An 18,620-nucleotide genomic window follows, 5' to 3' on the forward strand; every position below is an offset into this window, starting at 1 on the left:
CCCGATATATAAACACCCCGAACACCAACACCCCGATACATAAACACCCCGAACACCAACACCCCGATATATAAACACCCCGAACACCAACTCCCCGATATATAAACACCCCGAACACCAACACCCCGAACACCAGCACCCCGATATATAAACACCCCGAACACCAACACCCCGATATATAAACAACCCGAACACCAACACCCCAATACATAAACACCCCGAACACCAACACCCCGAACACCAGCACCCCGATATATAAACACCCCGAACACCAACACCCCGATATATAAACATCCCGAACACCAACACCCCGATATATAAACACCCCAAGCACCAACACCCCGATATATAAACACACCGAACACCAACACCCCGATATATAAACACCCCGAACACCAGCACCCCAATATATAAACACCCAGAACACCAACACCCCGATATATAAACACCCCAAACACCAACACCCCGATATATAAACACCCCGAACACCAACACCCCGATATATAAACACACCGAACACCAACACCCCGATATATAAACACCCCGAACACCAACACCCCGATATATAAACACCCCGAACACCAACACCCCGATATATAAACACCCCGAACACCAACACCCCGATATATAAACACCCCGAACACCAACACCCCGATATATAAACATCCCGAACACCAACACCCCAATACATAAACACCCCGAACACCAACACCCCGATATATAAACACCCCGAACACCAACACCCCGATATATAAACACCCCGAACACCAACACCCCGATATATAAACACCCCGAGCACCGACACCCCTATATATAAACACCCCGAACACCAACACCCCAATACATAAACACCCCGAACACCAACACCCCGATATATAAACACCCCGAACACCAACACCCCAATACATAAACACCCCGAACACCAACACCCCGATATATAAACACCCCGAACACCAACACCCCAATACATAAACACCCCGAACACCAACACCCCGATATATAAACACCCCGAACACCAACACCCCGATATATAAACACCCCGAACACCAACACCCCGATATATAAACACCCCGAACACCAACACCCCGATATATAAACATCCCGAACACCAACACCCCGATACATAAACACCCCGAACACCAACACCCCGATATATAAACATCCCGAACACCAACAGCCCGATATATAAACACCCCGAACACCAACACCCAGATATATAAACATCCCGAACACCAACACCCCAATACATAAACACCCCGAACACCAACACCCAGATATATAAACATCCCGAACACCAACACCCCGATACATAAACACCCCGAACACCAACAGCCCGATATATAAACACCCCGAACACCAACACCCCGATATATAAACACCCCGAACACCAACACCCCGATATATAAACATCCCGAACACCAACACCCCAATATATAAACACACCGAACACCAACACCCCGATATATAAACACCCCGAACACCAACACCCCGATATATAAACACCCCGAACACCAACACCCCAATACATAAACACCCCGAACACCAACACCCCGATATATAAACACCCCAAACACCAACACCCCGATATATAAACATCCCGAACACCAACAGCCCGATATATAAACACCCCGAACACCAACACCCCAATACATAAACACCCCGAACACCAACACCCCGATATATAAACACCCCAAACACCGACACCCCGAACACCAACACCCTGATATATAAACACCCAGAACACCAACACCCCGATATATAAACACCCAGAACACCAACAGCCGATATATAAACATCCCGAACACCAACACCCAGATATATAAACATCCCGAACACCAACACCCCGATATATAAACACCCCGAACACCAACACCCCGATATATAAACATCCCGAACACCAACACCCCAATATATAAACACACCAAACACCAACACCCCGATATATAAACACCCCGAACACCAACACCCCGATATATAAACACCCCGAACACCAACACCCCAATACATAAACACCCCGAACACCAACACCCCGATATATAAACACCCCAAACACCAACACCCCGATATATAAACACCCCGAACACCAACACCCCGATACATAAACACCCCGAACACCAACACCCCGATATATAAACACCCCAAACACCAACACCCCGATACATAAACACCCCGAACACCAACACCCCGATACATAAACACCCCGAACACCAACACCCCGATATATAAACACCCCAAACACCAACACCCCGATATATAAACACCCCGAACACCAACACCCCGATATATAAACATCCCGAACACCAACACCCCAATATATAAACACACCAAACACCAACACCCCGATATATAAACACCCCGAACACCAACACCCCGATATATAAACACCCCGAACACCAACACCCCAATACATAAACACCCCGAACACCAACACCCCGATATATAAACACCCCAAACACCGACACCCCGAACACCAACACCCTGATATATAAACACCCAGAACACCAACACCCCGATATATAAACACCCAGAACACCAACAGCCGATATATAAACATCCCGAACACCAACCCCCGATATATAAACACCCCGAACACCAACAGCCCGATATATAAACACCCCGAACACCAACACCCCGATATATAAACAACCCGAACACCAACACCCCGATATATACACACCCAGAACACCAACACCCCGATATATACACACCCAGAACACCAACACCCCGATATATAAACACCCCAAACACCAACACCCCGATATATAAACACCCCAAACACCAACCCCCCGATATGTAAACACCCCGAGCACCAACACCCCAATATATAAACACCCCGAACACCAACACCCCGATATATAAACACCCCGAACACCAACACCCCGATATATAAACACCCCGAACACCAACACCCCGATATATAAACACCCCGAACACCAGCACCCCGATATATAAACACCTCGAACACCAACACCCCGATATATAAACACCCCGAGCATCAACACCCCGAACACCAACACCCCGATATATAAACACCCCGAACTCCAACACCCCGATATATAAACACCCCGAACACCAACACCCTGATATATAAACACCCCGAGCACCAATGCCCCGATATATAAACACCCCGAGCACCAACACCCCGATATATAAACATCCGGAACACCAACACCCCGATATATAAACACCCCGAACACCAACACCCCGATATATAAACACCCCGAGCACCAACACCCCGATATATAAACACCCCGAACACCAACACCCCGATATATAAACACCCCGAACACCAACACCCCGATATATAAACACCCCGAACACCAACACCCCGATATATAAACACCCCGAACATCAACACCCCGATATATAAACACCCAGAACACCAACACCCCAATATATAAACACCCGAAACACCAACACCCCGATATATAAACACCCCGAACACCAACATTGAGAACATCAACAACCCGATATAGAAACACCTTGATCACCAATCCATAAGAATTAAAACCTTGCAAATTTCTTTGTTAGGGCAGAGTCTGATCGATTTTTCGTACAGATTTATTGAGCCTTCTGATGGACCGCACCCTGATTTCTCTTCCATCTCTGGTCAACCAATTTCAGGTATGTTTGCTCCAAGCTCCTTTCTTCAAGCTGTAAAACTCCCTCAACACTGTGTTATGGGCTAGGGTTTAGAGAACCCCAAAGTGTATCATGGAGTTCACCTGACCCATAACTTTTAATAGATTGTGGTATGGGGAACACACTGCCCACTCTACAGGTGTGGTAGAGCAGAAATGGAAAAGTATTTTTTAAAGCAAAACAATGTTTATTTTATGAACTCAAGTTAACCTTTTTAAAACATACAGTGAACATCTTAACAACCATTAATTCAAATACAACCCCAAAGAATACAACACTAAGTAATCCTTTAAGCTTTCCTTTTAACATACGTAAGACTTAAAACACCTTTTACCAGAAGCACATCAGGTTAAAGTCACTACCGTTATTAGTTTTAAATCACCAGGATCGATTTACAGTCTTTAGATTACAGAGAGAGATTCATACACCTTCTGGCTGTGACTGCAGCGATCCAGCTCTGAAAACGAAACTAAAACACACCCTGCAACAAACAGCCTAAAATGAAAGTAAAAAGCTGACAGACAGCCCAGCTCCACCCACTCTCTGACATCACTGCAGTAGTAAACACCCATTTCTTAAAGGTACTCTCACTACAGATACTCGTATACACACCCATTTATAAACACCCATTTCTTAAAGGTACTCTCACATGACAACTGTCCCCATCAAATACTCCCAGATCAGGTACATCACGGGGTTAGATACCGAGTAAAGCTCCCACTGCACTGTCCCCATCAATCAATCCCAGGACAGGTACATCACGGGGTAAAGCTCCCTCTACACTGTCCCCATCAAACACTCCCAGGTCCAAGAAGGTGCGGAGCTGGGTCAGAGGGGTTGATTCCCAGTGGGTCAGAGTGGAGGAGAGTTTGTGCAGGGGGTCGGGATTGAAAGCACGAGCAACAGCGCCGCTCCGATGGCCCCGGGGAAATACTCAGAGAGTCATGTATTAATAGCTTCATTGAGAATTTGGAGGCAGGTTCGCCAACGCTCCGGGGTGGGGGCAGGGTCAAGAGAAATGCCGATTCGGGGGAAGCACAGATTTGGGCCAGGGAGGTGGGATGGAAATTTTCGGAAATGGGAGGAGGAGGGGATTAAGACACTAAAATATTTGTTTCTTAGGGGTCGGTTTGCAGGATTGAAGGAGCTGGAAGCGAAGTATGGGCTGGAGCAGGGGGAGATGTTCAGATACATGCAGGTTCGAGATTTTGCCAGAAAGGAGATACAGAGCTTCCCGGTGGAGCCGGCCTCCCCATTGCTGGAGGAGGTGCTGACGACAGGAGACTGGAGAAGGGGTTGGGTCAGCGGTTTACGGAGCTATTTTGGAAGAGGAGAAGGCACCACTGGAAGGGATCAAAGCAAAGTGGGAGGAAGAGTTGGGAGAGGATAATATGGAGGAGGGGTTCTGGTGTGAGGTGTTCCAGAGAGTGAACGCCTCCATCTCGTGCGTGAGGCTGGGGCTGGTACAGTTGAAGGTGGTATACAGAGCACACCTCACGAGGGCGAGGATGAGCTGATTCTTTGAAGGAGTAGAAGATGTGTGTGAACGTTGCGGGGGGGGGGGGCGGGGGGCGCTAATCACGTTCACAAGTTTTGGTCCTGTCCAAAACTAGAGGATTACTGGAAGGAGGTTTTTAGGGTAATTTCTAAAGTGGTGCACTTGAATCTGGACCCGGGCCCTCGGGAGGCCATATTCAGAGTGTCGGACCAGCCAGGGTTGGAGATAGGTGCGGAGGCAGATGTTGTAGCTTTCGCCTCGTTGATCGCCCGAAGGCGATTCCTGATAGGTTGGAGAGCAGCCTCTCCACCCTGTGTCCTGGCGTGGCGGGAGGACCTGTTGGAATTCTTAACTCTTGAGAAGGTTAAGTTTGAACTGAGGTGAAGGATGGAGGGGTTCTACAATTCATGGGCATTATTCATTTTGCACTTTCAAGATCTGGATAACATCGAACATTAGTTGGGGCGTGTGGTTGGGAGGGTTGGGGGAGGGGGGCTGTGTGTGTTAATGGCGACCATGGGTGATCCCTAATTCTTTTTTGTCATTTGTGTGAACATGCGGGCTAAAGTTTGGGGTTTGGTGGGAGGATGGGATCGTTGTTATTGATATGGGGATTGACATATTTGTTACTGATTATTGTTTATTGTTGGTGGGTGTAAATCTGGGGGAAAATGTGAAAAAGTAGGAGAATAAAAAATATTTTTTTAAAAACACTCCCAGGTCAGGTACATTACGGGGTTAAATACAGAGTAAAGCCCCCTCGACACTGTCCCCATCAAACACTCTCAGAACAGGTACAGCACGGGGTTATATACAGAGTAAAGCTCCCTCTGCACTGTCCCCATCAAACACTCCCAGGACAAGTACAGCACAGGGTTAGATACAGAGTAAAGCTCCCTCTACACTGTCCCCATCAAACACTCCCAGGACAGGTACAGCACGGGGCTAGATACAGAATAAAGCTCCCTCTACACTGTCCCCATCAAACACTCCCAGGACAGGTACAGTACGGGGTTAGATATAGAATAAAGCTCCCTCTACACTGTCCCCATCAAACACTCCCAGGATAGGTACAGCACAGGGTTAGATAAAGAGTAAAGCTCCCTCTGCATTATCCCATCAAACACTCCCAGGACAGGTACAGCATGGGGTTCGATATAGAATAAAGGTCCCACTGCACTGTCCCCATCAAACACTCCCAGGACAAGAACAGAACAGATTAGATACAGAGTAAAGCTGCCTCTATACTGTCCAGATCAAACAGTCCCTAGCCAGGAACAGTACAGGTTTAGATACAGAATAAAGTTCCATCTATACAGCCCCCATCAAACTCTCACAGGAGAGGTATAGCACAAGTTTAGGTACAGAGTAAAGCTCCCTCTACACTGTCCCCATCAAACTCTCCCGGGACAGGTACAGCACGGGGTTAGATACAGAGTAAAGCTCCCTCTCCCTGCCCCCATCAAATACTCCCATGACAGGTACATCACAGGGTTAGACACAGACCAAATTTGACTCTATATTGTCCCCATCATACACAGCAAATACAGGTATGTCACACGGTTAGATACAGATTAAAGCTCCCTCTACACTGTCCCCATCAAACACTCCCAGGACAGGTACAGCACGGGGTAGATAAAGAGTAAAGCTCCCTCTACACGGCCCCATCAAACACTCCCAGGATGGGCATAGCATGGGGTTAGAACCACAAGGATCTGTTTTGGGGCCACTGCTGTTTGTCATTTTTATATATGACCTACAGGAGGGCATAGAAGGATGGGTGAGTAAATTTGCAGATGACACTAAAGTCAGTGGAGTTGTGGACAGTGCGGAAGGATGTTACGAGTAACAGAGGGACATAGATAAGCTGCAGCGCTGGGCTGAGAGGTGGCAAATGGAGTTTAATGCAGAAAAGTGTGAGGTGATTCATTTTGGAAGGAATAACAGGAAGACCGAGTACTGGGCTAATGATAAGATTCTTGGCAGTGTGGATGAACAGAGATCTCGGTGTCCATGTACATAGATCCCTGAAAGTTGCCACCCAGGTTGAGAGGGTTGTTGAGAAGGCGTACAGTGTGTTAGCTTTTATTGGTAGAGGGATTGAGTATCGGAGCCATGAGGTCATGTTGCAGCTGTACAAAACTCTGGTGCGGCCGCATTTGGAGTATTGCGAGCAATTCTGGTCGCCGCATTATAGGAAGGATGTGGAAGCATTGGAAAGGGTGCAGAGGAGATTTACCAGAATGTTGCCTGGTATGGAGGGAAGATCTTATGAAGAAAGGCTGAGGGACTTGAGGCTGTTTTCATTAGAGAGAAGAAGGTTAAGAGGTGACTTAATTGAGGCATACAAGATGATCAGAGGATTGGGTAGGGTGGACAGTGAGAGCCTTTTTCCTCAGATGGTGATGTCTAGCACGAGGGGACATAGCTTTAAATTGAGGGGAGATAGACATAGGACAGATGTCAGAGGTAGGTTCTTTACTCAGAGAGTAGTCAGGGTGTGGAATGCCATGCCTGCAACAGTAGTGGACTCGCCAACACTAAGGGCATTCAAATGGTCATTGGATAGACACATGGACGATAAGGGAATAGCGTAGATGGACTTTAGAGTGGTTTCACAGGTCGGCGCGACATCGAGGGCCGAAGGGCCTGTACTGCGCTGTAATGTTCTATGTTCTATGTACTGCACAGTTCCCATCAAACACCCCCAGGGCAGTACACACGGGGTTAGATACAGAGTGAAGCTCCCTCTACACTGTCCCACCAAACACTCCCAGGACAGGTATCGCACAGGGTTAGATACAGAGTAAAGCTCCCTCTACACTGTCCTCATCAAACACTCCCAGGACAGGTACAGCACGGAGTTAGATACAGAGTAAAGCTCCCTCTACACTGTCCTCATCAAACACTCCCAGGGCAGGTATAGAACGGGGTTAGATTCAGAGTAAGGCTTCCTTTACGCTGTCCCAATCAAACACTGCCAGGACAGGTACAGCAAAGGATTGATTCAGGGCAAATTGCCCTCTACACCATCCTATCAAACACTACCAGGACAGGTACAGCAGGGGGTTAGATACAGAGTAAAGCTCCCACTGCACTGTCCTCATCAAACACACCCAGGACAGGGACAGCACAGGATTAGATACATAGCAAATTTCCCTTTATGCTGTCCCCATCAAACTCTCCCAGGACAGGTATAGTAGGGGGTTAGATACTCCAGAGTAAAGGTCCCACTGCACAGTTCCCATCAAACACTCCCAGGACAGGTACAGCACGGGGTTAGATACAGAGTAAAGCTCCCTCTGCACTTTCCCCATCAAACATTCCCAGAACAGGTACAGCATGGGCAGAGATGAAGAGTTAAGCTCCCTCAACACTTTTCCCATCAAACATTCCCAGGACATACCCAGCACAGGGTTAGATACAGAGTAAAGCTCACTCAACTCTGTCCCCATCAAACATCCCAGGACAGATACAGCACCGGGTTAGATACAGGGTCATGCTCCCTCTGCACTGACCCCATCCAGCACTCCCAGGGCAGGTACAGCACGGGGTTAGACAGAGTAAAGCTCACTCTCCCCGTCCCCATCAAATACTCCCATGACAGTTACATCTCAGGATTAGACACAGTCCAAAGTTCTCTCCACGCTGTCCTCATCATACACACCCAAGACAAGTACGTCACAGCGTTAGATACAGAGTACAGCTCACTCTACAGTATCCCCATTAAACACTCCCAGGTATCATAGATAGTTTTTTGAAGAATAAAGGGATTAAGGGTTATGGTGTTCGGGCCGGAAAGTGGAGCTGAGTCCATAAAAGATCAGCCATGATCACATTGAATGGCGGAGCAGGCTCAAGGGGCCAGATGGCCTACTCCTGCTTATGTTCTTATGTTCTAACACAGGGTTGGATAAATACTCGCTCAACACTGTCCCCATTAAACATTTCGAGGACATGGGGTTATATCATGAGGTGCAGAGTAAAGCTCCCTCAACTATGTCCCCATCAAACATCCCAGAATAGATACAGGACCGGGTTAGATACAGAAAAATGCTCCATCTACACTGTTCCCATCAAACATCCCAGAATAGATACAGGACAGGGTTAGATACAGAATAATGCTCCGTCTACACTGTTCCCTTCAAAAACTCCCAGGACAGGTACAGCACGGGATTAGATACAGAGTAAAGCTCCCTCTACACTGTCCCCATCAAACACTCCCAGGACAGGTACAGCACAGGGTGAGATACAGAGTTAAGCTCCCTCTGCACTTTCCCCATCAAACACTCCCAGGACAGGTACAGCACAGGGTGAGATACAGAGTTAAGCTCCCTCTACACTGTTCCCTTCAAAAATTCCCATGACAGGTACAGCACGGGCTAGATACAGAGTAAAGCTCCCTCTACACTGTCTGCATCAAACACTCCCAGGACAGGTACAGCACGGGGTTAGATACAGAGTAAAGCTCCCTCTACACTGTCTGCATCAAACACTCCCAGGACAGGTACAGCACGAGGTTAGATACAGAGTAAAGCTCCCTCTACACTGTCCCCATCAAACATTCCCAAGACGGGTATAGCACAGGGTTACATGCAGAGTGAGTTCAGCCTGTTGATTTCCCAGTTTTGTGCCAATCCGATTGCTCACTGATTATTTCTCTGACCTTTTCCCTCTGCCAGGTCGGAATGCGACACTAATGATCTCAGTGACTGGTCTCTCTGTCTTTCACAACTCATTGATATCTCATGTTCTGCTGCTCGATGTGAACGGGGAGATCTTGCAGGTCGGAAAGGTCCTGAACTTGACGGAATCTACCCAGACCCTCCTGGTGGATATTGAGATGGTCCCAAGGGCGTCGTTCTTTCTGCTTGTCCGAGGAGAGGATGGGATGGGGAATGTGTTCCAAAGGCAGTCCAGCACCTTGATCTCCACCTCTCTAGCTACGCTGACGGTACCTGTTCAAAATAGACCCTGTGGCCCCTGCTGAAACTTCAAACCAGAAGCTAATCCTTTCCTTGAGAACCACTCTGTGTACAGATTGCAGGATTACAAATGTCTGCCTCTTACTTCACAACCTAGTGCTGCAGCAGTCTCTCTTTATATGTACTCTATGTCCTGCTCTGCAAATATTTGACAACACAATCAACCGACCCTTAACAACTGACTTTCATGCCTGAAGACAGGTCTGCATATCTCCGGCATCATTCAGACCCCCCCCCTCCCCCACCCCCAGCCATCCCCCCTCACCCCCCAGCATGCACCGAATCCTCCCACCTCCAGTGAAGGACTGGTTTTGTATTGAGGTCATTGTTGCAATGTAGGATCTCTGCAGATAATCTACGCACAGCAAGATCCCACAGATGACAATGTGATAGACATAGAAACATAGAAGATAGGTGCAGGAGTCGGCCATTCAGCCCTTCGGGACTGCACCACGATTTAATTTGGGCAGCATGGTAGCATAGTGGTTACCACAGTTGCTTCACAGCTCCAGGGTCCCAGGTTCGATTCCCGACTTGGGTCACTGTCTGTGCGGAGTCTGCACCTTCTCCCCGTGTCTGTGTGGTTTCCTCCGGGTGCTCCGGTTTCCTCCCACAATCCAAAGATGTGCAGGTTAGGCAGATTGGCCTTGCTAAATTGCCCTTAGTGTCCAAAAAGGTTGAGTGGGGTTGGGTTATGGGGATAGGGTGGAGGTGTGGGCTTGGGTAGGGTGCTCTTTCCAAGGGCCGGTGCACTCGATGGGCCGAATGGCCTCCTTCAGCACTGTAAATTCTATAATTCTATGATAATATGATCATGGCTGATCATGTAAATTCAGTATCCCACTCCCGCTTTCTCTCCATTCCCCATGATCCCTTTAACTGCAAGGGCCATGTCCAGCTCCCTCTTGAATATATCCAACAAACTGGCCCCAACAACTTTTTGTGGCTGAGAATTCCACAACTTCACAACTCTCTGAGAGAAGAAGTTCTTCCTCATCTCGGTCCTGAAATGCTTACCCCTTATTCTTAGGCTGTGACCCCTAGTTCTGGACGTCCCCAACATCGGGAACATTCTTCCTGCATCTAGCTTCTCCAGTCCCATCAGGATTTTATATGTTTCTATGAGATTCCCTCTCATTCTTCTAAACTCCAGTGAGTACAAGCCCAGTCGATCCAGTCTTTCTTCATATGTCAGTCCTGCCATTCTGGGAATTAGTCAGGTGAACCTTCACTGGACACCCTCAAGAGCAAGAATGTCCTTCCTCAGACTAGAACAAAACTGCATACACAATTCAAGGTGTGGCCTCACCAAGGCCCTGTATAACTGCAGCAAGACATCCTTACTCCCATACTCAAATCCTCTCACTATGAAGTCCAGCAAACCATTAGCTTTCCTCACCGCCTGCTGTACCTGCATGCCAACCTTCAGCGACTGTTCCACCATCACACCCAGGTCTCGTTGCACTTCCCCTTTTCCTAAACTGCCGCCATTCAGATAATAATCTGCCTTCCTGTTTTTGCCACCAGAGTGGATAACCTCACATTTATTCACATTATTTTGCATTTGCCAAATATTTGCCCACTCAGCCAGTCTGTCCAAGTCACCCTGCAGCCTCTTTTACCCTCCTCACAGCACACACTGCCACCCAGCTTAGTGTCGTCTGCAAAGTTGGAGATGCTGCATGCAATTCCTTAAACAAATCATGAATGTATATTGTGAACAGCTGGGATCCCATCACTGAACCCTGTGGTACCCCACTAGTCACTGCCTGCCACTCTGAAAAGGACCCATTTATTCCCACTCTCTGCTTCCTGTCTGTCAACTATTTCTCTATCCACATCAATACATTACCCCCAATACCATGAGTTTTAATTTTGCTCACAAATCTCTTGTGTGGGATCTTGTCAAAAGCCTTTTGAAAGTCCAAATACACAACATCCATTGGTTCACCCTTATCCACTCTACTGGTCACATCTTCAAAAAATTCCTGAAGATTTGTCAAGCATGATTTCCCTTTCGTGAATCTTTGCTGACTTGGACCGATCCTGTCCCCACATTCCAAATGCTCATTTATTTCATCCTTAATAATTAACTCCAGAATTTTTCCCATCACCGATAACAGGCTAACCAATCTATAATTCCCCATTTTCTCTCTCCCACCTTTTTTAAAAAGTGGGGTTACATGAACTATCCTTGTAGCACTGCAGCCTCATGACAATGAGGTCCCAGGTTCGATCCGGTTCTGGGTCACTGTCAGTGTGGAGCTTGCACATTCTCCCCATGCTTGCGTGGGTTTCGCCCCCACAACCCAAAGATGTGTAGGTCGATTGGCCACGCTAAAATGCCCCTTAATTGAAAAAATTAATTGGGTACTCTAACTTAATAAAAAGAAAAAGAAAATAAAACATTAGCTGTCCTCCAATCCATTGGAGCTCTTCAGAGTCTATAGAATGCTGGAAAATGATCACCATTGCATCCACTATTTCTAGGGCCACTTCCTTAAGTACTCTGGAATGCAGAGCATCAGGGCCTGGGAACTTATTGGGCATTAATCCCATCAATTTCCCCGATATAATTTCCTGACTAAGAAGGATTTCTTTCAGTTCCTCCTTCATGCTAGACCCTCTGTCCCCTAGTATTTCTGGAAGGTTATTTTTGTCCTTAGTAAAGACAGATTGAAAGTAATTGTTCAACTGGTCTGCCATCTTCTTTTTTGCCCAGTGTGAATTCACCTGATCCTAACTATAAGGGACCTACATTTGTCTTCACCAGTCTTTTTCTTTTTCTCTTTGCATATCTATAGAAGCATTTGCAGTCCGTTTTTTATATTTTCTGCAAGCTTATTCTTGTTTTCTATTTCCCCCTTCCGAATTAAACCCTTTGTCCTCCTCTGCTGAATTGTAAATTTCTCCCAGTCCTCAGGCTTGCTGCTTTTTCTGGCCAATTTATATGCCTCTTCTTTAGCTTTAACACTATTCCTGATTTCCCTTGTTAGCCATGGTTGAACCACCTTCCCCGTCTTACTCTTGCTCCAGACAGGGATATATAATTCCCGCAGTTCATCCCTGTGTTCTTTAAATATCTGCCATTGCCTATCCACTGTCAACCCCTTAAGTATCCTTTGCCAGTTTATCCTAGCCAATGCACGTCTCATACCATCAAGGTGAGCTTTCTTTAAGTTCAGGACCTTAGTCACAGACTTAACTGTATCACTCTCCATCTTAATGAAGATGTCTACCATATTATGGTCACTCTTCCCAAAAAGATCTCACACCACAACATTGCTAATTAATCCTCTCTCATTGCACAATACCCAGTCTAGGATGGCCTGCACTCTCTAGTTGGTTCCTCAACATATTGGTCGAGGAAACCATCCCTTATACATTCCAGGAAATCCTCCTCCAGCGCATTGCTACTAGTTTGATTAGTCCAATCAATATGCAGATTGAAGTCACCCATAATAACTGCTGTAGCCTTACTGCACGCATCTCTAATTTCCTGTTGATTGCCATCCCCAACCTCACAACTCCTGTTTAGTGGTTGGTGGGCCCACTAACGCCTTTTGCCCTTTAGTGTTCTGCAGCTTCACCCATACAGATTCCACATTGTCCAGGCTAATGTCCTTCCTTACTATTGCGTTAATCTCCTCTTTAACCAGCAACACTACCCCACCTCCCTTTCCTTTCCTTCTATCTTCCCTGAATATTGAATACATCTGGATGTTGAATCCCCATGCTTGGTCACCCTGGACCCAGGTCGCCGTGATCCCAATTACATCATATCCGTTAATGATTGTCAGCGCAGTTAATTCATCAACCTTATTACAAATGAACTTCACATTGAGCCACAGAGCCATCAGGCTTGTTATTTTGACATTTGTTGCACTTTTAGATTATGATGTAATGCGGCCCTTTTTGATTTTTGGCTTTGGTTTCCCTGCCTTCCACTTTTCCCTTTCCTGTCTTTTGTTTCTGTTCCCACTGTACTTCCCCCCCAACTTCCTGCATCATTTCCCATCCCCCTGCCACATTAGTTTAAACCCTCCCCAACAACACTAGCAAACACTCCCCATTGGACATTGGTTCCGGTCCTGCCCAGGTGCAGACAGTCCGGTTTGTACTGGTCCCAACTCCCCCAGAACAGGTTCCAATGTCCCAGAATTTGAATCCCTCCCTCTTGCTCCATCCCTCAAGCCATGTATTCATCTTAGATATCCTGCCATTTCTACTCTGACTAGCACGTGGCACTGGTAGCAATCCTGAGATCACTACTTTTGAGGTCCCGCTTTTTAGTTTAACTCCTAACTCCCTAAATTCAGCTTGTAGGACCACATCCCATTTTTTGCGTATATCATTGGTGCCTATATGCACCACGACAGCTGGCTGTTCACCCTCCCCCTCCAGAATGTCCTGCGGCCGCTCCGAGATATCCTTGACCCTTGCACCAGGGAGGCAACATACCATCCTGAAGTCTCATTTACGGCCGCAGAACCGCCTGTCTATTCCCCTTACCATTGAATCCTCTATCACTAGAGCTCTGTCACTCTTTTTCCTGCCCTCCTGTGCAGCAGAGCCAGCCATGTTGTTATGAACCTGGCTGCTGCTGCCTTCCCCTGATGAGCCATCTCCCCCAACAGTACCCAAAACAATATATCTGTTTTCGAGGGGGGTGACCGCAGGGGACCCTGCACTGCCTACCTACTCTTCCTCTGTCTGGTGGTCACCCATTCCCTATCTTCCTCAGTAATTTTTATCTGCGGTGTAACCAACTTACAAACGTGCTATCCACGACTTCCTCAGCATCGCGGATGCTCCAAAGTGAATCCACCTGTAGCTTCAGAGCCGTCAAACGGTCTGACAGGAGCTGCAGTTGGACACACTTCCTGCACATGAAGGAGTCAGTGACACCAGAAGGGTCCCTGAATTCCCACATCGCACAAGAGGGGCATGACACAGGTCTGGGATCTCCTGCCATGACTTAACCTTTAAGTTAACTTTCCAACAAAGCCAAGAGAGAATAAGTGAAAAGGAAATAGAAAATAAAAATAAAAACTACTTGCAAGTCACCAGCCCATCACTTCCCTGCTAGTTGTGATGTCACGGATCGATTTCTTCCTTGCGGCTGTGGTCAGGTTCCCAGTACCTTCTCAGCTACAACAAATTTTCTCGCAACCTCTCTCAATCTCTCTCTCCCTTTTTTGTGTTAGAGGAAGAGGGAAGGATGGACACTACACTAATGTTTGGGGCTTACCGTTCCTTGACACCGGGTTCTTCCGCGATCCGCTGTTCAGTCGTGGTGACTGCGCCGACTACTCCCAGAATGCACTCAGTGACATCTCTCCGCCACCTTCTTACTTGTCCTCCTCACAGTGCTTTTTTTTTTGGTCAGAGGAGGAGGGAGGAAGGGAAACACTAATGTAGTGTTTCGGGCTTAACCGCTCCTTGGCATCACTCCTTCGGCTCCCCACAGTACAGTCGAGGTGACTTAGTTGACTTCTCCCAGAATCCTCTTCTGCTGGATGATAATGACCCAGATCATCTATATATTCGGCGATGTTGATCAAGGGAGAAATATTGGGCCCCAGGGCACCATGGAGAATGTCCGCACCATCCCCCACCTCCCACCCCCTCACCCCATGACCACTTCTTCCAAATAGTGACCGGGGGGTATTTGACACCCACCCAAGCAGGCAGGTGGAACCTTGGTTTAATGTCATATCCTGAAAGTGTAAATTAAAAGTACATCAGATTCTAAGGGCCCCCTCTTAATGAGGATGTTTCCACACCAGCAATGGCAGTTACAGAGGAATCATCCCATTCTCTCTCAGCCACCCCATGCCTCTCACCCTCTCTGGATCACATTCTCACTGTCTGTCTGTCTGTCTCTCTATCCTTCTCTCTGCCTTTCTCTCCCTCTGTCATTGCCTGTCATTGGGCGGAATGGTAGCACATTAATTAGCACTGTTGCTTCATTGCACCGGGGTCCCAGGTTCGATTCCCAGCTTGGGTCACTGATTGTGCGGAGTTTGCACGTTCCCCCCGTGTCTGTGTGGGTTTCCTCCAGTTGCTCCGGTTTCTTCCCCCAAGTCCGAAAAACATGCGGTTCGGTGAATTGGACATTCTGAATTCTCCCTCTGTGTACCCGAACAGGGGCTGGAATATGGCGACTCGGGCTTTTCACAGTAACTTCATTGCAGTGTTAATGTAAGCCTACTTGTGACAATAAAGATTATTACTAATTACCTTTATCTGTCTGGCTCTTTCCCTCTCTGTGTCTCCTATTCCTCCAGCTCCCTCTCTCTTCTGCTTTCTTTCACTCAATTCTCTCTCACTCCCTCTCTTTCTGTCACTCTCCACTCTCTTCCGTCTATCTCTTCCAATCTCTTCTCTGTCCCTCTCTTTGTGTTCCTCTCACTGTTTCTCTTTCCTCCCATTTTATTTCTTTCATTTCCTCAGTTTTTCTCAGTCTCTCTCCCTCTGTATCTCTCTCTGTTTTTCTCTCTCTCTCCCTCCTTCTCTCGCTCTCAATTTCTCTCTAAGTTTCTCTCTCTTCTCTCCCTTCTCTCGCTCTCTCCATGGAGCCCGGTCACAGAAAGGATGTTGTACACTGATGTGTAGACCAGGAGGTGCAGCCGATATGTAACATTCTGGGACTCTCTCTCCAACCAGGTACAGGATAAGGAAATTATCCAATCAGGACAGGATTTCAACTTGACATTTACTCTGAAATCAGAGGCTCCGTCTTCAACCTACAACCTGGTTGTCAGAGATGATCAGAATTTCGCCAAAGGAATCAGCCCTTCCAGGTAACAACTCATCACAGCATGGGGTTAGCTTCAGGGTAAGGCTCCCTCTACATTTTCCCATCATTGGGGCCGTTTTAGCTCAGTTGGCTGGGCAGCTGACTTGTGATACAAAGCAAAACCAACAACGCAGGTTCAATTCCCAAAGCGGCTGAGGTAATTCATGAAGGCCTCGCATTCTCAACCTGACATGAGCTGTGGTTTGGGCAGCATGTAGTGGCACATGTAGTGATCTCTATGTGTGCATGTACACAAGGGGTTAACGTGCAATCAGTAGCACCACATGATCACTAGAGGGCCAGACCAACAGGGATATAAAAGGCAGCACTGGGTCTCTCTTGGGTGCACTGTGATCAAAGCAACAGCAGACTAGTTTAGATGGCCAGTGGAGTTACGTATAGTTACGATAGTTAGATCTTGTTAACCTTATCACTAGTATCAAAGTTAAAGGAAAGAACTCATGTCAATATTGTTGAAGTTACTCAATAAACCTTTTGTTTCTACTGGAAGAGTTCGAATCTTCTTCATCGGGATTCAGAATACCTCATCACTAACCAAGGATTGAGTAGCACATGTTACCTACCACATAGGTAACAAAACATGGTACCAGGTCAGTGGCTTTAACAGAACTAGTTAGATTAGGTTAGACAAAAAGAGATTAGACAAAAAGGGAAGAAAAAGAGAAGACTGGACTTTCGACTGTGGAAGGCTTCGCACAAATGGATCCTCAACGACTAACAATGGGACTCATTGTACCTCTAGGGCAGCTGGAAACAACCGGTAATTTAAGTTATGACTGGAAAAGATTTGAACAGATATTCCAAATATTTATCGCAGCTAATGGTTTAAGCACGGTCTCTAACGCAATGAAAATAGCACTACTACTCTCAATAGGAGGGCATGAAGCTAGAGAAATCTATAATTGCTTTAATTACTTAGAAGGTGAAGACGACACCGAAATAGAAATAATACTCAAAAAATTTGATGAACACTATAAGAGTCAGTCTGGTGAGATGCTGGAAAGATTTAACAATTGTCATAAATTCCAGAGAAACGGAGGGACCATCACTGATTTTATTAATCTCAAATTAATCTATAAATCTCAAGTTAATACCACAAGGCTGTGATTATGCTGATTTCAGAGACAATGTGATAATGAACCAATTAATTTCTGGACTATCTGATAAAAATTTGAGGGAAGAACTATCACAAAATAAGTGTCTAACTCTAGAAATCGCTATACAAAAATGCCTTGCTTATGAACAAAAACAAAATCAATACTTTGAGTCTCTTCAAACACAGAATCATTATTTAGAAAACAAAATCAATAAAAAGGGCGCGAATACTCACCACGAGGCAGAGTTGAAATTTAAGAAGACGGAAGTTCTGAGCGGCAGCCATCTTGAGAAAGGAGCCGCACATGCGCACTTCCCTAAAAGAAGCAAACCAGCAACCGCGCATGCGCAGTTGCAAAAAGAGGCGCACAGCACAGGAAACTCGGAGTGGGCCCGCGCAAGCGAGTCTTACGCATGACGTCACTAGCGTCATGACGTCATGGACCGTGACCACTCCCACTTAAAAGGGAAATGCACAAAAATGAACAAAACAAAATTTAAAGCTGCAAAACCTAATTTTCTTACCTCAAAAGACAGAACAATGCCCGAACTTACACCAGCAGTTGAAAATAACTTT

The 18,620-nt window shown here is 46.7% G+C and overlaps 1 protein-coding gene across 1 annotated transcript in view; it reads left to right on the plus strand.

Annotated features, from left to right (window-relative positions):
* Nucleotides 1-18,620, plus strand: part of LOC140387056 (von Willebrand factor A domain-containing protein 7-like) — a 209,621-nt gene that overhangs the window by 179,948 nt on the left and 11,053 nt on the right. The window contains exons 13-15 of the mRNA XM_072470067.1: nucleotides 3,532-3,624; nucleotides 9,823-10,094; nucleotides 16,795-16,931. Coding sequence (XP_072326168.1) covers nucleotides 3,532-3,624; nucleotides 9,823-10,094; nucleotides 16,795-16,931 — 502 coding nt within the window. The remainder of the gene's footprint in view (nucleotides 1-3,531; nucleotides 3,625-9,822; nucleotides 10,095-16,794; nucleotides 16,932-18,620) is intronic.

Source organism: Scyliorhinus torazame, chromosome 12 (assembly GCF_047496885.1).
Source record: "Scyliorhinus torazame isolate Kashiwa2021f chromosome 12, sScyTor2.1, whole genome shotgun sequence".
In the NCBI taxonomy this organism is placed as follows: Eukaryota; Metazoa; Chordata; class Chondrichthyes; order Carcharhiniformes; family Scyliorhinidae; genus Scyliorhinus; species Scyliorhinus torazame.